Source organism: Cucurbita pepo, chromosome LG02 (assembly GCF_002806865.2).
Source record: "Cucurbita pepo subsp. pepo cultivar mu-cu-16 chromosome LG02, ASM280686v2, whole genome shotgun sequence".
NCBI classification, from domain to species: Eukaryota; Viridiplantae; Streptophyta; class Magnoliopsida; order Cucurbitales; family Cucurbitaceae; genus Cucurbita; species Cucurbita pepo.
The window spans coordinates 6385299-6410398 of NC_036639.1; the positions used below are offsets into that span (position 1 = coordinate 6385299).

The following is a 25100-nucleotide window of genomic DNA, read 5'->3' on the forward strand; positions in this document are numbered from 1 at the left end:
CACCATTGCTTTAAAACATCTGAAATGATAAAATGTTTCTGATTTTTCTCCAAGAAAATAACACCATGGACTTCCTTGAAAAATCAACTATAAAGCACAATAAGTACTCTTTTTTGCCACTTAAAACCTGGTGAAATTGGACCACATAGATTTGCATGAACAAGACCCAATTTTTTCGTTGCTCTCCATTTACCAATTTTTGGAGAGTCCAATGTTGCTTGCCTTTCAAACATGCCTCACAGGTGGTGTTTGGAGCTACAATTTACGGCACGCCTTTCACCATGTTTTTGTGTTTCAAGGTGCACAAACCTTTGTAGTCGAGATGACCATAACGATGGTGCTAAAGTGATGACTAATCCGTATTTGAAACTTGGAGGCATCTTCCTTTATTTGTTGTGGTAGATGGTTTAGTACGCAAAATAAACAGTCGATTTGCGCTCATAATTGACTCTCTATTCTCTATTTTTTCTTTTTGTGGATGATAAATGCTACATACACCATCTTTGAACAACACTGGTACTCCTTTTTCTTGTAGTTGTCCAACGCTCAAGAGATTATTTTTGAGTTCAGGTACCCAATACACATTACTAATAGTGTTACACTATCTTATGCAAAGTTAATTTCACTGCACCCTTTCCCGTAACTTTCATACTTTATTATTTCCAAGCTTGACAATGTGGGAAAAGATCTTGTCTAAGCTTGAAAACATATTTTCACTTGCACATGGTTTGAGCAACTAGAATCTAAGAACCAGACATCACTCCTTTTTGCTTCATATCTTTTCATATGAGCCATTAACAACATTTCATCCTCTTCTTCCAGCATAATTCAATTCCTTATTCATCTTTGGACATTCATATTGAAAAAGACCTAAGTCACGACACCTATAACATTCAACCGTTGCTTTGTTGAAAGTTGATCTTCCTCTTCCGCGTCCTCTTCCTCTGTTACTTATTTCCATTTATACTTTGACTTTTAGAACTTGCTTCTCTCCATTAATGTTGGATCTTCGAAATTTTTGTTCCTGCACCACTAATGAACTTTGTAATTCATCAATGAACATGTTATCATGCACCACTAATGAACTTTGTAATTCATCAATGAACATGTTATCAGTATCTTTGGATTCTTCGATGAATACTACAACATAAGTAATTTTTTCAGTCAAGGTACGTAGAATTTTTTCTACAATTTTCTTGTATGTCATATCTTCTCCATTGCTTCTCATCTTGTTGGATATTATCATCACTCTTGCAAAATAATATGTGATAATTTCATCCTTCTTCATCTCTAGGATCTTAAATTCTCTCCTTAATGCATTAAGAAGAGATTTCTTCACTTTTTGGTTTCCACCAAATTTTCGCTTCATTGAGTTCCAAACAATCTTGGTTGTGCGACGATCCAAGATTTGTTCAGAGACAGTACAAGCAATTGCCTAAAAGAGATAATGTTTTACTTGGTGATCTTTGAGTCTAGCATCATCAAGGTGGCCCTTTTCTACCTTAGTTAGCATTGTTCCATCCTCTAGTTCTGAGAAACCAATCTCCACCACACCCCATAGACCCTTTGCTCTAAGCAAATTTTTCATCAGCTCACTCCAATCATCATAGTGACCATCGAAGTGAGGGATCTTCGCTAAAGTTTTGTCTTCACTCATACTCTCTCTGTTTGATCACTCAAAAAATTGCAGCTCTGATACCAATTTTTAAGTTTTGACAAGAGAATAACTAAGCTAGAAACATAAACTGAAGTTTGAAGGGATAATATTATTGAATACTGAACTTGCTTTTATAGTTTTACTCATCAATAGAAACTAACCACACATCTAGTAAAATAGTTAAACTAAATACCTAAAAAAAAATACTCTAACTAAATAAAGAAAAGATATTTATTTAAATATGTTGACATAATCAAATTCTTCTAACACAAACCTCATCTCTTGAGAGCTATTGTTGTTAATGTTGTTTTGAGCTCTACTTGGTTGTGCATTTTCTTGGTGGCTTCTTTCTTTGTCACCATTTTTGTATCCATATTTGATAGGTGACTTATTGTTACTCCGACTTTTACTTGTGTAGAGTGCTTCTTCTTCACCCTTCAATGTGATGCCTCCAATTTGTTTAACCATGTATTCTTGGCTAACAAATTTTCAAACTCTACAAGCGATGGTTGAGCGGGCCATCCTTGTACAGCAATAACAAAGCTTCTATATTTTGGTCATAATCCGTGGATAATGATCCTCTTCTCGAGCTTCTCCAATGATAGACTTCGGGCTTAGTTCAATAATCTTTCGGAAAATCGACTAGAGTTTGTGGAAGTACTGAGCAATCGTCATGTCACGTTGTGAAATTGAAATTAGCTTGTTTTCCAGAAGTTGTAACCTAGTATCGTTCCTCTTTGAGAACAGCATCACGAATGTGTCCCATGCTTCTTTAGATGTCCCAAATGTGCTATAACATCTCTTCTCCGATTGTGGTCTTCAAGATAAACATTGTTTTGCCTGCTTTGATTCTCTATTTGTGGCACAATTTCACACTCGCCAACGATCTCCCAAAAATTTAATTAAGGCAAGTCTGAACCGATAAGGTATTACAAGAGATGGTATAAGTCCTTAATGAACTCTATGCATGACATTGGGTTACATAACTGAGACTTTTAATAAGAGTAACGTCCTAGGACGTGTATGAATGAACGTTAAGGTAACAAGATGTTGAAATCAAGTTATAGCACTAGGACATGAATATGAGACCCGTAGATGTCATGGAGGTAGAATACTGGCCTTAAAAAGCTTTATATGTGACTCTCGAAAGAGGGAGGTGAGTTAGTCTAAGTATAAATGTATTAATGTTGAGATGGTCGAGTTAGTCTAACGCGGCAGATTAAGGTTCTGGTTCGAAAAGACATAGATTTAAATCTCACTTTCAACATTATTGTTTTCTCCTAACTTTCTAGAGATTTCAAAATTTAATTAATATATTTAATTTTTTTTTAAAACTCTAGGCATGAAATTGGGTTACATAACTGAGAGTTTTAATAAGAGTAACGTCCTAGGACGTGTATGAATGAATGTTAACCTAACAAGATGTCGAAATCAAGTTGTAGCACCAGGACATGAAGATGAGACCTTTCGATGTCATGGAGATAGCATACTGGCCTTAAAAAGCTTTATATGTGACGCTCGAGAGAGGGAGATGAGTTAGTCTAAGTATAAATATATTAATGTTGAGATGGTTGAGTTGGTCTAACGTAACAGATTAAGGTTCTGGTTCAAAAAGGCATAGATTTAAATCTCACTCTCTAACATTATTGTTTTTTCTCACTTTCTAGATCTCAAAATTTAATTAATATATTTAATTTTTTTTGGAGTTAACCTTAATTGGGTTAACTCCAAACCCATAAAGTATTACATGAGATGATATAAGTCCTTAAATCACCTCTATGCATGACGTTGGGTTAGAGTTTTAGTAAGGGTAATGTTCTAACCCAACAAGATATTGTTGAAACCAAGTTAAAGCACCAGGAATGAGATATGAAACCGTTTGATATCTTGGAGGTACCATATTGGCCTTAGAAAGCTTTATATATGATACTCGAGAGAGAGGTTAAATTAATTTAAGTTGAAATGGCCGAGTTGGTCTACAACGCTAGATTAGAAACTAAATCCCAAAATTTAATTAATACCCATAGAAACTTTTTAAGAGGGAAATTATGAACCAATTGGCATGAGATGATATAAATCTTTAATCAACTTATGCAATTTATGCACTTTTTAAGAGGGGAAATTCTGAACCATATCTGAGAGTTTAGTAAGGGTGAAGTTCTAGGATGTCTATAATGAACTTTAGCCCAACAAGATATTATTGAAACAAAGTTATAGCACCATGACATGAAAACGTTAACCCAACAAGATACATGGTTGAAACCAAGTTATGTTCGAGAGATTAGACCCTTTGAAATCTTAGAGGTAGCAGATTGGCCTCAGAAAGCTTTACATAAGATATATAAAAGAGGGAGATAACTTAGACTAAGTTGAGATGGCCGAGTTGGTCTAAGACGCCAAATTAAGGTTATAGTTTGAAAGGGCATAAGGTATTGTTGAAATCAAGTGAGAACGTTTAATATCTTGGAGGTACCATATTGGCCTTAGAAAGCTTTACGTAGATGCCCTAGAGAGGGAGTTGCCTTGCCAAAGTTGAGATGGCCGAGTTGGTCCAAGGCGCCAGATTAAGGTTTTAGTCCGAAAGGGCGTGGGTTCAAATCCCACTCTCAACATTATTGTTTTCTTTTAACTTTCTAAACCCATAAGGTAGTATTGCATGAGATGATATAGTTGATATCTTGGAGGTACCATATTGGCCTTAGAAAGCTTTACGTAGATGCTCTAGAGAGGGAGCTGCCTTGCTGAAGTTGAGATGGCCGAGTTGGTCTAAGGTGCTAGATTAAGGTTCTGGTCTGAAAGGGCGTGGGTTTAAATCCCACTCTCAACATTATTGTTTTCTTTTGACTTTCTAAACCGATAAGATATTGCATGAGATGATATATTTGATATCTTGGAGGTACCATATTGGCCTTAGAAAGCTTTACGTAGATGCCCCAGAGAGGGAGCTGCCTTGCTGAAGTTGAGATGGCCGAGTTGGTCTAAGGCGCCAGATTAAGGTTCTGGTCCGAAAGGGCGTGGGTTCAAATCCCACTCTCAACATTATTGTTTTCTTTTGACTTTCTAAACCAATAAGATATTGCATGAGATGATATATTTGATATCTTGGAGGTACCATATTGGCCTTAGAAAGCTTTACGTAGATGCCCCAGAGAGGGAGCTGCCTTGCTGAAGTTGAGATGGCCGAGTTGGTCTAAGGCGCCAGATTAAGGTTCTGGTCCGAAAGGGCGTGGGTTCAAATCCCACTCTCAACATTATTGTTTTCTTTTGACTTTCTAAACCGATAAGATATTGCATGAGATGATATATTTGATATCTTGGCATATTGGCCTTAGAAAGCTTTAAGTAGATGCCCTAGAGAGGGAGCTGCCTTGCTGAAGTTGAGATGGCCGAGTTGGTCTAAGGCGCCAGATTAAGGTTTTGGTCCGTAAGGGCGTGGGTTCAAATCCCACTCTCAACATTATTGTTTTCTTTTAACTTCCTAAACCGATAAGGTATTGCATGAGATGATATAGTTGATATCTTGGAGGTACCATATTGGCCTTAGAAAACTTTACGTAGATGCTCTAGAGAGGGAGCTGCCTTGCTGAAGTTGAGATGGCCGAGTTGGTCTAAGGCGCCAGATTAAGGTTCTGGTCCGAAAGGGCGTGGGTTCAAATCTCACTCTCAACATCATTGTTGGGTTTTATGTCCTAAAACTCATAGTTTGTAAACAAAAATATATTCTATTTTCAATAAAGTTAGTTATTATTATTATTTATTCATATTATTTATTCAGTAAAGATTGTATTGAATAAAGTGAACGATCATTAATCTAAATCTAATAAACTAAGAACACTCTGAATCTAATAAACTAAGAACACTCTGAATCTAATAAACTGAATCTAATAAACTAAGAACACTCTGAATTTAAAAACTAAGAACACTCTGGCTATCTAAATCTAATAAACTAAGAACACTCTGGCTATCTAAATCTAATAAACTAAGAACACTCTGGCTATCTAAATCTAATAAACTAAGAACGAACACTCTGGCTATAATAAACTAAGAACACTCTGGCTATCTAATAAACTAAGAACGAACACTCTGGCTATCTAAATCTAATAAACTAAGAACGAAAACTAAGAACGAACACTCTGGCTATAGTATGATCTAATAAACTAAGAACACTCTGGCTATAGTATGATTACTTGAACTATATGTAGAGACATAAGAGTGGATCAAGTTCAAGTATATAGTCAAAATGATCAAGTATATAGTCAAAATGATCTATTACTTGAACTATATGTAGAGACAAAGTTCAAGTATATAGTCAAAATGATCAAGTAAATGATCAAGTATATAGTCAAAATGATCAAGTACTTGAACTATATGTAGAGACATAAGAGTGGATCAAGTTCAAGTATATAGTCAAAATTATCTATAGTATAAGGATAAAGCTGTGTACCTTATTCTGGGGACACTTTGGATGCGGCCCACTTTTGTATATGATATAAACAATGTGATCACTAAACTGTACATGTGGAGACATGTGAGTGGGGGCGTCCTATGCAATGAGTATTGCATAAGATCGGACCATGAAGAAAACCACTCTCACTTTATAAAGTCGTTTACTGTTGAGACTGATTTTCTTTTCATTCGATAACCTAGGTAACTCGGTTTTAATCCTGAGCTAACCATGAACTCCTGTTTATTCGGAATTATCCTTAGATTTGCATGGGTGAGAGTGGCTCTAGTTCGCCGACTCAACAGGCCTCCCATTTCAGGGGTAAGACTGGGTGAATGGCTGGGGACGTGGGGTGCAAGACGGAATTCACTCCTACCCACTTTTAGGGATAGAAGAAAGGTAGTTCCCTTAAGCACTGACTCCAGGTCTTGAACAAGGGGCCCCACCCTCTCATTGGCCTGAGAGGGATTCGGTTTACTGGTTGGACCACAAACCAATTGTTTATTAGAGGATCAGTGAGACATAAGGAACAAGAAGTAACTTCAGGGGTAAAACGGTAAATTGACCCAGCTCTAGTTACGAACAACCTGTGAAGGATCGACTTACTAATCATGGTTATATCAGATGGACAGAAATATATCTATAGTGAGGGGAGTGCAACTACTAGGCTATAGTGGAGTGTCCTAGTAGTTAACGAATGTTGGTTAACCAGGTTAATGAGTTTAATCGGTTAATCTTGAATCGTTGGAGCCCATGATCTATAGGTCCATTAGGTCCCTCTGCTAGCTCATATCGGACTAAACCATAGAACAGTGTGACGAGTGAGTTCGAAGTGTTCGAATTCAAATTAGGGAATATGCGTTACATATATACGATATATTTAACCGCAATTTTATTTTATTTACGAATTAAACGAAAAGAGAGAATCTGAGATATTTAAATAAGATTTAAATATCTTAATCAATTATGTGTCGGAATTGATTGGGATTGGCATTTGAATTAATATTAAATATTAATTAAATAGTTTAATTAATTATTTAATGTTACTTTAATTTGAAATTCATTATTCAAATTAATTGTTGAATTAAAATGAAGAAAGTCAAAATGTTGACTTCATTTAATGGAAAAATCCATGTTAGTGGAATTTTGAGGTGTCAAAATTTGGTTTAACCAAACTTGCATGCTTGCCAAATAAACCCACACGTTTGAGTGGGATTTTGAGTGTCAAAATTTGGTTAACTCAAACTTGTATGCTTGCCACATAATCCCAAACATTTGAGTTGAATTTTGAGTGTCAAAATTTGGTGATCTCAAATTTTCATGTACATACATGAAATATGTTATGGAGGGAAGGAGAAAGGGAATGAAATAAATGTTATCTTATGAATAAAAATAATGGGACCTCGTGCATATATGTATGTCATGTGTATCGGGATACTTCCCCGTTATGTTATGCTAGTACAGATGCATACCTTCGATATTTATGTTTGACATGATATCATGAAGACCTTTTCTTTTATGAGGGTCGAGTGACATGTATTGTGTTGTGCCCGACAAAGTCCGGCCTAAGGGGCACGTATACCAATCCGTCTGATGGGTCCATGTATGCGTACATGGGCCGTGTGTAGAAAAGTACCATTCATCAAACTCTGCCAAGAATTGAAAAAAGACACTAGTGGTGGTTCGAAACCGGTTCGTGAGAAAAAAGAAATTTGAACTACAAAAGGTTAGTACTTAAAGACCTTTAGTTTTAATACTTACGAACATGCTAGTTATTTACTATAATTGATGTTCTAAGAGTGCCTAAGATCCAAATTGCTTCGGCATGTGTTATATTAACTCCATCAATTGGTACCAGAGCAAGTTTTAGGCACTTTTTTTACATTAATTTGAGCATGGTGGGTACCATTTCATGAATGAAATTTTGTGGTTGCTAAACTGGATGTTTTTGGTTTTGGCATTTTTTTACGCTTCCATTTGATACAATTATTGCAATTGGCCTAATGTGTACGGGCTTTAATGAGTGAAGAAAGGTCTGTAATTTTTATGGAGTCGTTAGAGTCCATTTTAGGTTGTAATTGATCGAAAATGGAAGAGAAAGCAAACTGAACTGAAGAAGAAGATGGAAGAGGCGGTTCGGGTGTTTTTTCTGCCGTTGAGGTACGGTTCAACGTTTTTAGGAGTTGGTTCTCCAGTTCGTGATCCTAGGGAGCGGTTCAATTTATTTTTAATTACTAATGTAATAATTTAGTTAATTGCTTGCTTTGAAATGCCAAAACCAATCCACTTTAGTGTGTTTAATTAATTATGCATTATGAATGTATGTTTTAATTAAATAGAAAATGTATATGCATAAAGTATGTCATATAGATTTAAAATCCCACCACAGGCTAAGCATGTTTCATGCATTCCAAGTATGTTATAAGTGTTATAATGTATAGTATGCATGTTTAGGGTTCCATGAGTAGGAGAATCAATATCAAAAGAATCGGAAGGCGAATCGGATGGTTGATTATATAATTGTTATATAAAGCATGTTAGATGCATGTTATAGGTTATTTTCAACGTCATAAAACGAGATAGACGTTAAAATCTATAATAAAGATAAGTGCATGCTCACTTAGGGTTAAGAACCGAGCACGATCAATTTTAACAGTTAAAAGGGGTCGATGTCTTATAAAATTGCGGTTACGAGAAAGCTCACCTGGCACGATCTTGTCTAAGGCTGAAGGTACTTAAGTTGACGGTTTACGGAACACCTACTACCTGGAGATCGGACCAGTACTTGAGCTTAGTTAGCCGAGTTTTATGAGCATGCTTAAGTGATTTAAGATTTAGAAAAATCACCTAGACTTAAGTTATATTTAATTAGCCGGAATATACTTAAGTAATGAGTATACCCAACCATATAAAATACTTAGTGGGAGGAAAAAGGTGTATAAGATACATCGTTTTCTCTTCACGCTCTCTGTAAAATTCACACAGTGAGATTCATGCTCGGCCTCGTGTCGCCCTGGGAGCGTCCTCCATTCGGAAGGTATTTGCATGAGTCAATAACAAGGGGAATTGAGAAAGTATTTATAGTAAGTGGGAGAAGGAAGTCAACACGTCCTATGGTCTCCACCACTAGGTTGCACCGTGAGATTCCCATGTTCCGCCTGCATGTTGCCCTAGAGCAACTACCCATTCGGAGGGTCGTAACATGGGAGTCGGAACAACGCAAACTCCAGAAATGGATAGGATTTCTTAGGTCCATTCCCAACTTTGGCCTTTTCATTCGATAGCGTTGTTGGGGCCGATTTCTGAGGTCTGAAATTGGTGGGTCACACTTGCGAAGAATTACTAAGAGTTAGTATATTCTTGACCAAAATAGCGATAACTAAAACACTATAGGAACAAGAGTTATTCTGGGATTAGTGTTTAAGTCAAGAATGTCTTGGTTTAGTGAATGAGTGATTGACTGCCCCTCGGTAGCAGTTGCTCTAACTCACTAAAGTATCGTTGCAAATCAATAATGATTTGGGTACATTATTACATTTGCTAAAACTGATTGGATTAAACAGGATTAAGTCAAAATCACTAATAGAATTTTCTTTATATCACAGCATGACAAACTCAATAGTACAATTACTCGCTTCTGAGAAATTAAACGGCGACAACTACACAACTTGGAAATCAAACCTAAACACAATACTGGTCATTGATGATTTAAAGTTTGTTTTAACTGAGGAGTGTCCTCCAAACCCAAACTCAAATGCAAACCGAACAGCTCGGGATGCATATGACAGATGGATAAAGGCAAATGACAAAGCCCGAGTGTACATTCTAGCCAGCATATCTGATGTTTTGGCTAAGAAACACGATGTTATGGGTACTGCTAAAGAGATTATGGAATCTCTAAAAGGGATGTTTGGACAACCGTCCTTCTCCCTTAGACATGAAGCCATAAAATACATTTACAACTGCCGTATGAAAGAAGGGACCTCAGTTAGAGAACATGTCCTGGACATGATGGTCCATTTCAATGTGGCAGAAGAAAATGAAGCTGTCATTGATGAGAAGAGTCAAGTCAGTTTTATCATGATGTCTCTTCCGAAGAGCTTCTTCCAGTTCCGCACCAATGTGGTTATGAACAAAATAGAATATAACTTGACTGCTCTTCTCAATGAGCTACAGACTTATCAGTCCCTCTTAACAAACAAGGGACAAACAGGAGAAGCAAATGTTGCTATCTCCAAGAAATTACTACGAGGATCGTCCTCCAAAAATAAGTCTGGACCTTCAACTTCTAAAAGTGTTTTGATGAAGAAGAAGGGAAAAGGGAAAAATAAGATTCCTACTAACCGCAAGAACAAGGTTCAAAAAGTAGATAAAGGAAAATGTTTCCATTGCAACGAAAACGGGCACTGGAAGAGAAACTGCCCAAAATACCTTGCAGAGAAGAAAGCCGAAAAGACACAACAAGGTAAATATGATTTACTCGTTGTAGAAATGTGTTTAGTAGAGTATGACAACTCAACTTGGATACTAGATTCAGGGGCGACTAATCATATTTGTTCTTTTTACCAGGAAACTAGCTCCTGGAGAATGCTTGCGGACGGCGAGATAACACTCAGGGTTGGAACAGGAGAGGTTGTCTCAGCAAGATCAGTAGGAAATTTAAAGTTGTTTTTTGGAGATAGATTCATTATATTAGATAATGTACTTTTTGTTCCTGGAATGAAAAGAAATCTAATATCCATCTCTTGTTTATTAGAACAGTTGTATAAAGTATCTTTTGAAATCAATGAAGTGTTCATTTGCAAAAGAGGTATTCATATTTGTTCTGCAAAACTAGAAAACAACTTATATATGTTAAAACCGAGCAAAACAAAAGCTATTTTAAATATTGAGATGTTTAAAACAGCTGAAACTCAAAATAAGCGACAAAAGATTTCTCCTAATACCTATCTTTGGCACTTAAGACTAGGCCACATTAATCTCAATAGGATTGAGAGATTGGTTAAAAGAGGACTTCTAAATAAGTTAGAAGACAATTCTTTACCTCCATGTGAGTCTTGTCTTGAGGGTAAAATGACTAAACGATCATTTTGCGAAAAAGGCTATAGAGCCAAAGAAACCTTAGAACTCGTGCATACAGATCTCTGTGGTCCAATGAATGTCAAAGCACGAGGAGGGTATGAATATTTCATCAGTTTTATTGATGATTATTCAAGGTATGGCTATCTTTACCTAATGCATCACAAGTCGGAAGCTCTTGAAAAATTCAGAGAGTATAAGACTGAGGTTGAGAATCTATTAGGTAAAACTATTAAAACACTTCGATCAGATCGAGGAGGAGAGTACATGGATTTAAGATTTCAGGACTATATGATAGAACATGGAATAAGGTCTCAACTCTCAGCCCCTGGTGTGCCTCAACAAAATGGTGTATCAGAAAGGAGAAATAGAACTCTATTGGACATGGTTCGGTCCATGATGAGTTTCGCTCAATTACCCGATCCGTTTTGGGGATATGCAGTGGAGACTGCTACATACATTTTGAACATGGTTCCTACTAAGAGTGTTTCAGAAACACCTTATGAGTTATGGAAAGGGCGTAAAGGTAGTTTACGTCACTTCAGAATTTGGGGATGTCCAGCACATGTGTTGTTGCAAAATCCCAAGAAATTAGAACGTCGTTCAAAATTATGTCTATTCGTAGGATACCCCAAAGAGACGAAAGGTGGTTTGTTTTATGATCCTCAAGAAAATAGAGTGTTTGTATCAACGAACGCTACATTCTTAGAGGAAGATCACGTAAGAAATCATCAACCTCGTAGCAAACTAGTATTAAGTGAGATTTCTAAAGAAGTTACTGATAAAACAACAAGAGTTGTTGATCAAGCTGGTCGTTCAACCAGAGTTGTTGATGGAGCTGACACTTCTGGTCAATCACATCCTTCTCAAAAGTTGAGAATGCCTCGACGTAGTGGGAGGGTTATAACTCAACCCGATCGTTACTTGGGTTTGATAGAAACTCAAGTCATCATACCTGATGATGGCGTTGAGGATCCATTGTCCTATAAACAGGCAATGAATGATGTTGATAGAGATCAGTGGATTAAAGCCATGAATCTTGAAATGGAGTCAATGTACTTCAATTCAGTCTGGGAACTTGTAGATCAACCAGATGGGGTAAAACCTATTGGTTGCAAATGGATCTATAAGAGAAAACGAGACCAAACCGGTAAGGTACAGACCTTTAAAGCAAGACTAGTAGCAAAGGGTTATACCCAAAGAGAGGGGGTGGACTATGAAGAAACCTTCTCACCTGTTGCTATGCTTAAATCAATTAGAATACTCTTGTCTATTGCCACATTTTATGATTATGAAATTTGGCAAATGGATGTTAAGACAGCTTTTCTAAACGGCGATCTTGAAGAGAGTATCTATATGGCTCAACCAGAGGGGTTCATTGAACAGGATCACGAGCAAAGGGTTTGCAAGCTTAAAAGATCCATTTATGGGTTGAAGCAAGCATCTCGATCCTGGAACATAAAGTTTGATACTGCGATCAAATCTTATGGCTTTAAACAGAATGTTGACGAACCTTGTGTTTATAAAAGGATAGTCAACTCTACAGTAGCTTTCCTGGTGTTGTACGTTGACGATATCCTACTAATTGGAAATGATGTGGGAATTCTGACTGACATTAAGCATTGGCTGGCGACACAATTCCAAATGAAAGATTTGGGAGAGGCTCAGTTTGTTCTTGGAATCCAAATTGTTCGAAATCGCAAGAACAAAACACTAGCTTTGTCTCAAGCATCGTACATCGACAAAATGTTGATTCGATATAAGATGCAGGACTCCAAGAAAGGATTATTACCTTTCAGGCATGGAGTTCATTTGTCGAAGGAACAAAGTCCTAAGACACCTCAAGAAGTTGAGGATATGAAACACATTCCCTATGCATCAGCGGTCGGTAGTCTGATGTATGCTATGCTATGTACCCGACCCGACATATGCTATGCTGTGGGAATTGTCAGCAGATATCAGTCCAATCCGGGACGTACTCATTGGACTGCCGTTAAGAATATCCTCAAGTATCTTAGGAGAACGAGGGACTATATGCTAATGTACGGTGCTAAGGATCTGATCCTTACAGGGTACACTGACTCAGATTTTCAGACCGATGTAGATACAAGGAAATCGACATCAGGATCTGTCTTCACTCTGAACGGAGGAGCAGTAATATGGAGAAGCATAAAGCAAGGTTGCATTGCTGATTCCACCATGGAGGCTGAGTATGTTGCTGCTTGTGAAGCAGCGAAAGAATCTGTATGGCTTAGGAAGTTCTTAACTGATTTGGAAGTCGTTCCAAATATGCATCTTCCCGTCACTCTTTATTGTGATAACAGTGGAGCAGTTGCAAATTCAAAAGAACCAAGAAGCCATAAGCGAGGAAAACATATTGAGCGCAAATATCATCTCATAAGGGAGATTGTGCAACGAGGAGATGTGATCGTCACACAGATAGCTTCAGAACACAACATTGCTGATCCATTTACAAAGCCCCTCACGGCTAAAGTGTTTGAAGGGCACCTAGTGAGTCTAGGACTACGAGTTATGTAATCTAGGGCAAGTGAGAGAAAAGGCATGAGTATGTGATGTCTTAGTTCATTGTATTTCTCTCTACTCAACGTTATAAAACCCCACTAGAGTTTTAGTCCAAGTGGGAGTTCGTTGGGTTTTATGTTCTAAAACTCATAGTTTGTAAACAAAAACATATTCTATATAACACATGCCGAAGCAATTTGGATCTTAGGCACTTTTAGAACATCATCAGGTCTAAGGCACTAGACAAAAGTTCTGGTCCGAAATGGTGTGGTTCAAATCCCACTCTCAATATTATTGTTTTCTTTTAACTTTCTAAACCGATAAGGTATTGCATGAGATGATATAGTTGATATCTTGAAGGTACCATATTGGCCTTAGAAAGCTTTACGTAGATGCCCTAGAGAGGGAGTTGCCTTGTTGAAGTTGAGATGGCCGGGTTGGTCTAAGGCGCTAGATTAAGGTTTTGGTCCGAAAGGGTGTGGGTTCAAATCCCACTCTCAACATTATTGTTTTCTTTTGACTTTCTAAACCGATAAGATATTGCATGAGATGATATATTTGATATTTTGGAGGTACCATATTGGCCTTAGAAAGCTTTACATAGATGTCCTAGAGAGGCAGCTACATTGCTGAAGTTGAGATGGCCGAGTTGGTCTAAGGCGCCAGATTAAGGTTCTGGTCCGAAAGGGCGTGGGTTCAAATCCCACTCTCAACATTATTGTTTTCTTCTAACTTTCTAAAAATCTCAAATTTAATTATATACACTTAAAAACTTGGTATTGCATGGGATGATATTACCCAAAAAGATATATTATTGAAACCAAGTTATAGCATAGGACATGAGAGATGAGTCCGTTTGATATCTTGGAGGTACCATATTAGTCTTAGAAAACTTTACATTTGATACTCAAGAGAGGGGCTGAGTTGGTCTAAGGCACTAGACAAAAGTTTTGGTCCGAAAGGTGTGGGTTCAAATCTCATTCTTAACATTATCGTTTTCTTTTAACTTTCTAGAAATTTCAAATTTAATTAATTTTAAACCGATAAGGTATTGCATGAGATGATATATCTTGGTGGTAGCATATTGGTCTTATCAAGCTTTACATATGATACGAGGGAGCTAAGTTGCTCTAATATTGGTCTTATCAAGCTTTACATATGATACTCAAGAGAGGGAGCTAAGTTGGTCTAAGTTTAGATGGTCGAGTTGGTTTAAAGCGCTAGATTAAGGTTCTCCTTTGAAAGGACGTGGGTTCATATCTAATACACTTAAAAACTTCTAGAAATCCCAAAATTTAATTAATACACTTAAAAACTCAACTCTGTGCAGGCCAATTGGTTACATAATTGAGAGCAACAAAAGTATAGCACCAAGACATGAGAGATTAGACCGTTTGATATCTAGGAGGTAGCATATTGGCCTCAGAAAGCTTTAAATATGATACTTAAAGAGAGGGAGCTAGCTTGGTCTAACTTGAGATGGCAGAGTTGGTCTAACGCACCAAATTAAGGTTTTGGTCCGAAAGGGCGTGGGTCGAAATCTCACTCTCAACATTATTGTTTTCTTCTAACTTTCAAGAAATCCCTAAATTTAATTAATACACTTAAAAACTTTTCAATAAGGATAATTTTGAACTGATAAGGTATTGCATGAGATGATATAAGTCCTTAATCAACTCTATGCATGACAATTGGTTATGTAACTAAGAGTTTTAATAAGGGTGAAGTTCTTTAGGAAGATAGTTAGAATGTCATGTAGTTGGTGAAGAATCCGATCTATCATTCAAAGACAAAGCACAGAAGGCGATACCATTTCACTTGGAGGTTAGTGGAAGATGGTGATGACCATTTCACTTGGAGGTTAGTGAAAGATGGTGATGTGTTTCGAGAAGATAGAGGGTGCAAAGAATCCAGTAAATACCATTGCACTTGGAGGTTAGTCGAAGATGGTGATGTGTTTTGAGAAGATAGAGGGTACAAAGAATTCAGTAAACATGTTGACAAAATGTGTTGATGTTCAAATATTGAGGTTGTGCAAAGCCTCAATTTGTATGGTGCAAATTGAGAATGAAATTCTGTATCAATGTACAAGTGGTAAATTGTTGGGATATGGAGTCTGATGACTATTCATAATCTGATAAACATATATATTNGTACAGAAGGCGATACCATTTCATTTGGAGGTTAGTGGAAGATGGTGATGACCATTTCACTTGGAGGTTAGTGAAAGATGGTGATGTGTTTCGAGAAGATAGAGGGTGCAAAGAATCCAGTAAATACCATTGCACTTGGAGGTTAGTCGAAGATGGTGATGTGTTTTGAGAAGATAGAGGGTACAAAGAATTCAGTAAACATGTTGACAAAATGTGTTGATGTTCAAATATTGAGGTTGTGCAAAGCCTCAATTTGTATGGTGCAAATTGAGAATGAAATTCTGTATCAATGTACAAGTGGTAAATTGTTGGGATATGGAGTCTGATGACTATTCATAATCTGATAAACATATATATTATATATGGTAGATATTTCGTAAAGATATGGTAGAAATATATATACACACAGATATTCTATAAAGATTTGATAGAGATATATTTGGTGGATTCTTATATCGGGTAGGCGGTTAAACCTATATTTAGTAAGCGAAAACCTTATATATACCCCATTAGGCTGTTCTTACCAGATGTACTTTCTTCATTCTCTACTCCGGTATATAACGGGAAGTCATCAATAAAACCTTTTAGCAAATATTTCACTCTCCTATTATTTGTGTTTATCTTGATCGAGTGTCTGCGTTGTTGAGGGATAGCGATCCCAACAGAAACAAAGTTATAGCACAAGGATATAAAGATGAGACCGTTTGATATCATGGAGGTAATATACTAGCCTTAAGAAGCTTTATATATAACGCTCGAGAGAGGGATGTTAGTTGGTCTAAGTTTAAGTGTATTAATGTGGGGATGGTCAAGTTTGTCTAAAGTACTAGATTAAGATTCTAGTTTGAGATGTTGGTTCAAATCTCATTTTTTAACGAAGTTTTTGTAAAAATATTGTTGTATATAGACGAAATTTTTAATGTTATATTATTAAAATAATTTGAACTTTTAAAAATGGTAAATATATATATATATATATATATATATATATATATATATATATATATATATATATATATATATAAAGTTCTAAGTCTACCTCCTACGTCCCCTCTGACTTAGCTTAATGACACGTCATACTATGACTAGATATGTAAATCTAAAGTGATAAAATATTACATGACATGATATAAGTCCTAAATGAACTTTATATATGATATTGAATTACATAAAGATTTTTTAATAAAGATAACGTCCTACGAACATAACCCAGAAATCAATATCTAATAACTTTCAAGACTAAAATTTCATTAATACACCGACTATTTTAAAAAGCTTGTATGACCAACTACTATTATTTCTCATTTTTATGCTCCCACGTCATGAATTCTTATAATTTCCTTGTTTAATTTCTCAATCTCTAAAATATTTCTATTTTTAAAATTTTTATTTCTAGAATTAAAATAAAAGAAGAATGGAGTAATTTATATTTTAATATTTTGANCATAAAGATTTTTTAATAAAGATAACGTCCTACGAACATAACCCAGAAATCAATATCTAATAACTTTCAAGACTAAAATTTCATTAATACACCGACTATTTTAAAAAGCTTGTATGACCAACTACTATTATTTCTCATTTTTATGCTCCCACGTCATGAATTCTTATAATTTCCTTGTTTAATTTCTCAATCTCTAAAATATTTCTATTTTTAAAATTTTTATTTCTAGAATTTAAATAAAAGAAGAATGGAGTAATTTATATTTTAATATTTTGAAAGATATAAATATAAGAAATTTCACCTCTAAATAGTTAATTTTAAAAATAAATTGGGTATATTGCGTATTTGAGTGTCAAAAGATCTCTATTGATTTAGCTTATTTGTTACTTATTGTTTTACTCCAATAGTCAATTTGTGTTACATTTAATTTCACAGCGGCCAATACAATAATATCTCCCTTTTCTTTCTCCATTCCAAATACAGCTCCTCTTGCCTTATGGGCCCATCTTTTTCTTATTCCCGTCATACTTTCATACCAATGGAGATAATCATCTTTTTCTTATTCCCGTCATACTTTCATACCAATGGAGATAATACCCTTTAACAAATCCTCAACGCTCTTCTTCTTAAACAACCATATCTATCAGTTAGCACTGATCTTAGCTATTACTTTGTTTTTGTAGATCATTGAAGATTCTATTGACATAGTTAAGTTATGATAAAGGCATAACTCGGGTATGAGCAATAGAAGGAACAAAGTTTCACATTGGGTATGAGTTTGAATTTGAGGGGAAAGGGAGAAGGTTTAGAACGCCAGGTGTCGCAACAAAGAACCCAAGGCGCACCTAGAAAACCAGGACATGGTATAAATGGAAATGGTATTTGATCACTCAAAACCATGGTTATTTCCCAAGAACAAAAATATTTATAAAAATTAATCAAATTCAAATGCTTTTTCAGGTACACACAATCCTGCGTATTGCTATAAATGCTCACTCTGTTCCTCAATTCAACCCACCAAACACACAAATCCATTTACCTTCATTCCATCAAACATTCTTTTCTTCAACCAAAATCCAACCATGTCATCCACTGTCGGTCAAGTCATCAAATGCAAGGGTACGCTATCAATCAATCAATCAATCAATCAACTAATCCTGTTTCTTTTGTTGTTTGGATGAGCCTCTGATGTTTGTGTTTGTGTTTGTGTTTGTGTTTGTGTAGCTGCTGTTGCATGGGAGGCCGGAAAGCCACTGGTGATCGAGGAAGTGGAAGTGGCACCACCGCAGGCCAATGAAGTCCGATTGAGGATCCTCTTCACATCTCTCTGCCACACCGATGTATATTTCTGGGAAGCTAAGGTAAACTTGTAATCTCAGCTTTATTTTATGAAATGGGTGTCGGAGTTTTCATTTTGTTTTCCTCTCTGTGTGTTTTTAGGGCCAAACCCCGTTGTTCCCTCGTATCTTTGGACATGAAGCTGGAGGGTATGTATTGGTTTTGTTCTTCTGATTCTTTGCTTTTGATTTCATGGGGTTTTGATTTTTGGGGTTTTCTCTGTTTTTTAATGTTGTTTGGACAGTATTGTTGAGAGTGTTGGAGAAGGAGTCACAAATCTGAAACCAGGAGACCATGTTCTTCCTATTTTCACTGGTGAATGTGGGGATTGTCGCCATTGCCAGTCGGAAGAGAGCAACCTGTGTGATCTTCTTCGTATCAACACTGATCGTGGAGTTATGCTCAATGATGGGAAGACCAGATTCTCCATTAATGGACAGCCCATTTATCACTTCGTTGGAACCTCCACTTTCAGTGAATACACCGTTATTCACGTTGGCTGTTTAGCCAAGATCAACCCAGCTGCCCCTCTCGACAAAGTCTGTGTTCTTAGCTGCGGCATTTCCACAGGTCTTGGTGCTACTTTGAATGTTGCAAAGCCTAAAAAGGGTTCATCTGTTGCTATCTTTGGACTTGGAGCTGTCGGCCTCGCTGTAAGTCATTCAACCTCTGAATTCACAGGTTGTGATACCAAGTCCTAAACGTTTTTGTGTTCTAGGCTGCTGAAGGAGCAAGAATTGCCGGAGCATCCAGGATCATTGGTGTTGATCTGAACCCAGCTCGATTCGAAGAAGGTACAATCAAGCAACATAATGAGGTCTTAAAGGGGATTTTGATGTATGACATGATATATAAACGTTTTTACAGCGAGGAAATTCGGATGCAATGAGTTTTTGAATCCAAGGGATTACAAGAGGCCAGTTCAAGAGGTGATAGCAGAGATGACAGACGGAGGTGTCGACCGGAGTGTGGAATGCACCGGAAGCATTCATGCGATGATCTCAGCCTTCGAATGCGTTCACGACGTAATTAAACAAAACCCCATTTACCATTTGTCATTAAGTTTCAAAGAACATCACATAAAATTGGTTGCTCTGTTTTGAAACAGGGGTGGGGTGTTGCAGTACTAGTGGGAGTACCAAGCAGAGACGACGCATTCAAAACTCATCCCATGAAGCTCCTGAACGAGAGGACTCTAAAGGGTACCTTCTTCGGCAACTACAAGCCCCGATCCGACATTCCCGGAGTGGTCGAGAAGTACATGAACCAGGTATAAAGGAATACTTTCAAAACCCCATTAAAGAATGTCCCTGATTATTATTATTGTTGTTTATGTGTTTAGGAGCTGGAATTGGAGAAGTTCATCACACATACAGTGCCGTTTTCTGAGATCAACAAGGCATTCGATTACATGCTGAAAGGGGAGTCGATTCGATGCATTATTCGAATGGATGAGTGATTGATTATGATTCGACTACATGTTGAAGGCGTGGGAATAAGATTATGACTCTGTTTTCGTTTTTGTTGTTTTTGTTAGAGTCTCTGTTGTGGGTCTTTTTGTCTTGTCGTTAGATAATTATATCCATATTTATTCGACAAAATAGTCGATTTTTAATCAAAAAAACACATCAGATTTTTCTGTCTTTTTTTTTTTTTTTTTAAATTCTTTTTGGCTAAATTAATTATGGTAACTTGTTTAAAAAGTATCCAAAGCTCCAATTTTTTTAATAAATAAAAAATAAAAAATATAAAATATAAAAGGTATTAATATTACCAATAAATTATGGTGTGGAAATGAATTGGAGTTATGAAAATAGAATAAATTATATAATTATAATATTAAAAGGTGAGATGTTTGAAATATATGGACCGTTATGTCGTTTATGAAGTCAAAACATGTCGCTTTCCATTAATTACCAATAACAGTAAAGTTAAAAGTTTATTTTGTTACTTTATTTGTATATTATATTATTATTAGTTTTATTTTTACACAGCACATACACAGAATCTCAAAAAGTTCTTTGTAACTTTCACTTTCCATTATTTAAATAATTTTATTTAAATAATAACTAAAAGTAATGCTATGTTAATAAAACCACTAAAAATGAAATAATAAAAAATTTAAAATGTGTATATAATAAGTTTGAATTTATTACTATACTTGGAAAAGTATAAATAGGTTTTAAATGGTCATTTAACAATATTCCTATTTTTCATTTATTGTTTAAAAAGATTCACCTCTACAAAATTTATTAATTTACCATACATAAAATTAAAATTTTAGCTTCATTTACCAAGTTAATTTATATCAAAATTAGTCAAATAATAGTAACAATTTTCATGTATATATATATATATATATTCAAAATTTATAGAAAAAATCTAAAAAAAAAAGTCTAATTTGTTTTATAAGAGTAAGTTCAATTATAGAAAAAAAAAATATTTTAATCTATTTTTAATATGCTATGGATCTTACCTATGGAATATTATGCATTTTTAACTTGATACTATATTTTAAAAACTACCATATATTTGTGTAGGAAAATGAGCTATTCATTCTCTACGTGGAAGCATTGGAGATCGATTTAATTTTAGTAATTAAAATAAAGCATTCTAATAAGAGAAAGAAGTTGAAATTGTATTTGACAAGTCTCGTTGATATATTTTCAATGGTATAAAACTTCATCTACTTGTTCTTCTTTGATATGATTCTGATACCGGTAAATGTGTTTAAGGGATCTTGATATGAACCACGACCAAGGAATTTTCATGCCTCAAGGTCTAATTACAAGAATGAGAGTCAAGAAGCTACAACAAACCTTGTACACTTATATTCAAACTATAATGAGCTCATCAAAAGAAATTCTAGAAGATATTGGAGACCTCCCTTATATGTTGTGTAAAGTTGAGTTTCAAGAAAGAGATGCATTAAATAAAGTTGCATTTAATGAACTCAACTAAATTTATGGAATTAGTCAAAAGAGGACTAATAAGCACATTTCATTCCTTGCACTATTTAATTATAATTTAAATATTTGTTTGTCATATTTGAGCTGGTTTTTAATATAGGAGTTAAGGTTATATTGGAACCCGCATAGGTTATCATATTCCACCATTAACAAGTCATTTTAATATGGAGGTGATAAGTATTTCTGATCTACTAGCCAATTTAATTTGGAAGTTATATATCACTTATGTTAATAGGTTAAGGTTGTGAAGCCTATACATATGCTTCTTTAAAAAGAATAGAATTTCTATTTTTTTTAGCTTTGTAGTGAGCTAAGATTTTCTTTACAAATTCTTGTTTAGAACTTGCATGCGAGAGTCATTCAAGTAGTATTGATCAAACCTCTTGTAGAATGATTCAAATCACGAGTTTAGAAACGAGTTTTCTCTACTCTTGATCTTGATCATCAAAATAATCTGTTTCATACTTTCTCTTGGGTTAATTCTATATCAGAGCCTCTCGACATTATTCGTTGGCTCAACCTTAGATTCTTATTGATAAAGACTTAAAAGGAAAATCTATCACATATTTGAAATAATATATTAACATATATGCCACAAAATCTCCTAACTAGTTTTATAATTAATTAATAATAATTTTGATTGTTTAATATTATTTATTATATGAAAAACTTAAACATAATAAAGTCCACTATATAGTGTTTACAAATGATTCGATTCAAATTGTTTATGTGGAGATATAAGAGTGGACATATCGTATATAATGAGTTTGTATAAGACTAGACTACAAAATATTCGACCTATATATAATGAGTGGTAATGAGTTGTGATGAGTTGTGTATAACACCTTAAATAGCATTTCGGAAGAGTTTTAAAAAGGAGTAAAAACAAGAAAGCAAAAAGGAATAAGGAAAGAATAAGTTAGTTGATGATTTAAGTGTCACACTGTTTCTTTCTTTCCCTTTTGTTTCCAAATTAAGGAGAGAAGAAAGAGAAGCATTAATAAGTACTTTGTTAAGCTAAAAGGTGAACAAGTATTTTCATCTTGTGAACCTTTCTATCTCCACACCTATTGTTGATTTCCCATAGGAAAAGACAGGATAAGGATGCTTCTCTATTAGGATAACGACGTTCAGTGTCATGTAATGTCATCGACTCTTCAACGGAATTATATAAAATTTTAAGCATTTAGAAACTTGGAGTATGCGTAGCAACCTTGATGGGTGTTTATGTAAGATGAGTTGTGTTAGGATTGCACAACTCACACGCTCGATTTAGATGAAAAATATACATAACATGAAGAACAAAACACAGAAGAAATATACATGGTAATATCGTGATTGAAAACTCCACGTGGTTTAGGATAAGATAAATAGATTTCAAGATAGATTTTATCTAAATGGGATAATAGATAAGATTAAGATTTTATCTTTGAATCTACCTAGGATTGTTATACTTCCTAGTAAATCCACCGCTAGTAGATATTGTCTTCTTTGGGCTTTCCCTTTCGTGTTTCCACACCCATATAAATGGTGGTTTGTTCTCCTCTCCAACGAACGTGGGACATCACATAAGTAAACTTAACCCATAAGTAAATATCTTACTCCACATCTTAACAATTCTCTTATTTGAAAATGGATCCCTAATCTAAAATTTATTCTTCAAAGATTCTTCTTATCGTCAAATCTTCACCATACCAGAACATCCATAAAAGTTAGAAGAGACCAACCAAGATTTTGTAGAATTTCAATTTCTCAAAGTCAACTCATTTTGTCAACATATCAATTGGATATACCCTCTATTTTCATATCACCATATTCCACTAACATGTGAGTGAAATAATTTTCTCTTCTAATGTGTTTTGTATTTGAATGATGGCCCGAATTCTTCAGTAACTATATGACACTTCTAATGTGTTTTGTATTTGAATGATGGCCCGAATTCTTCAGTAACTATATGACACTTGTTTTCTCAGACTTCACTTGGTCTAGTGAGTGATACTTTTGTAATAGTCCAACATAAATAAATAAAAATAATTTTAAAAATTAGGTTTTTTTTTAGAAAAAATGCTACTGCTTTCCTTCTTCTCTGATCTAATCTTTGAATCGTATTCCTTTCAGCTATAAATCGTCCAAATGAGGCAATCTACTTCCACGCGCCCCAATGGAAGCTTTCCATTTGTTGGGGTCTTGAATGCTGAAATCAAAATCATCTCCCTTGTTATCTATTTGGAAGGATCCTTATGATGAGATGATCTTGTTATTGTTAGTATTCCGCACCAATAGCACACGCAGTCGCATTCACGAAAAATATTGGCTAAAGATTTTATTGATGAATTCAGATAGACAAAGAATATAGGGAGGAAGAGAATACTTTTTGAAAGATGTACCTATTTCTAATAAGGTATATATATATATGATTTCTATTTACTAAATATAGTTTTAATAGATTTATCCCCGACCAAATAAAATCTATCAAATACGTCTCTACTAAATATTTACCGAATATATACCATATGTATCTCTACCAAATATTTACCAAATATCTCCTAAATATATATCTCTATCGTATCTTTTACTATAAATAGTCATCATACTCCATATCCCAACAATCTCGAGACTGATTAGTAAACCAAGAATTTGGTTATCAATGCATCGTACCAACTAAGCTTTTACGGAATGTTGAAACATCAGCACATCTTGTCAACATGTTTGCTGAATTCTTTGCACCCTCTATCTCCTCCAAATACATCACCATCTTCCACTACCCTAGGAGTGAAATGTTATCGCCTTCTGTGTTTTGTCTTTGAATGATAGACCGGGTTCCTTACCAACGGTATGGCACTCTGACTATCTACATGTAGTTAATGGGTCAGATAAAAAAACAAAAAGAAATTTTCGTGGTCGTCGACGAAACCAAAAACTCCGACAAACGCCGGAGTTTTCGTTCTCACGCGACCCACGAGCCTCGCCCAACTTCGGGGGTCACCACAACAACAGACCCCAACCCTCAGCCAAACCGCCTGCAAGGAAGAAAACGAAAAATCTTGAGAGTGAGGAAGAAACCAACGACGCTCCAGCGAAGCCAAACCATACGAAATCGACTTCGAAACCTCCGTTCTACACCACAAAAACAATCCCAATGACCTTTACACACACCGGGGATAGATTTCGACGTTGCTTACATATTGTACACCGTCGGGTAAAGGAGACAGAACGTCGGATTTTCAAACCCTCTCAAATCCGAGAGTGTTAGGCCCTTATGAACCAAACAAACACTATAAATGAGATTAAGGGAAGGAGGAGACTCAGAAACGGAGGAAAAAGGACGTCGAAACCACGTTACCGAGGAGAGAGAGATCGCTGGAAAATTTCGAATAATCAGGCGAAGAAGACGAAGTCCGACCCAAGGGCCGAACCCCGCAACCCAAACTGAGTCCAACCCATTTTAGACCAAACCTCGATCGACGACACCCCCGCGGCCCAGTCGCCTCAG

At 35.6% G+C, this 25100-nt stretch overlaps 1 protein-coding gene and 7 non-coding genes across 8 annotated transcripts; all 8 read left to right on the forward strand.

The window, feature by feature from the left end:
• Positions 1–4188: 4188 nt before the first annotated feature.
• Positions 4189–4269, forward strand: TRNAL-AAG. Its single transcript has one exon. It is a non-coding gene; the product is annotated as a tRNA-Leu (tRNA).
• Positions 4270–4403: 134 nt separating this feature from the next.
• On the forward strand, positions 4404–4484 carry TRNAL-AAG. Its single transcript has one exon. It is a non-coding gene; the product is annotated as a tRNA-Leu (tRNA).
• Positions 4485–4615: 131 nt separating this feature from the next.
• Positions 4616–4696, forward strand: TRNAL-AAG. Its single transcript has one exon. It is a non-coding gene; the product is annotated as a tRNA-Leu (tRNA).
• Positions 4697–4827: 131 nt separating this feature from the next.
• On the forward strand, positions 4828–4908 carry TRNAL-AAG. Its single transcript has one exon. It is a non-coding gene; the product is annotated as a tRNA-Leu (tRNA).
• Positions 4909–5033: 125 nt separating this feature from the next.
• Positions 5034–5114, forward strand: TRNAL-AAG. The gene has a single exon. It is a non-coding gene; the product is annotated as a tRNA-Leu (tRNA).
• Positions 5115–5245: 131 nt separating this feature from the next.
• Positions 5246–5326, forward strand: TRNAL-AAG. The gene has a single exon. It is a non-coding gene; the product is annotated as a tRNA-Leu (tRNA).
• A 9011-nt stretch (positions 5327–14337) lies between these two features.
• TRNAL-AAG lies at positions 14338–14418 on the forward strand. Its single transcript has one exon. It is a non-coding gene; the product is annotated as a tRNA-Leu (tRNA).
• A 3871-nt stretch (positions 14419–18289) lies between these two features.
• On the forward strand, positions 18290–20262 carry LOC111785515 (alcohol dehydrogenase 1-like). The gene is made up of 8 exons (XM_023665911.1): positions 18290–18419; positions 18525–18661; positions 18741–18787; positions 18883–19291; positions 19357–19432; positions 19506–19663; positions 19747–19908; positions 19981–20262. Exons 1-8 carry the CDS (start codon positions 18383–18385, stop codon positions 20095–20097), a joined length of 1143 nt encoding a protein of 380 aa, XP_023521679.1. The 5' UTR covers positions 18290–18382; the 3' UTR covers positions 20098–20262.
• Positions 20263–25100: the final 4838 nt, after the last annotated feature.

Coding starts and splice junctions, on each gene's coding strand:
- LOC111785515 (XM_023665911.1), top strand. CDS start 18,383: ATGTCATCCACTGTCGGTCAAGTCATCAAATGCAAGG. Junction 18,420..18,524: donor TCAAGTCATCAAATGCAAGG/GTACGCTATCAA, acceptor GTGTTTGTGTAG/CTGCTGTTGCATGGGAGGCC. Junction 19,664..19,746: donor CCTTCGAATGCGTTCACGAC/GTAATTAAACAA, acceptor GTTTTGAAACAG/GGGTGGGGTGTTGCAGTACT.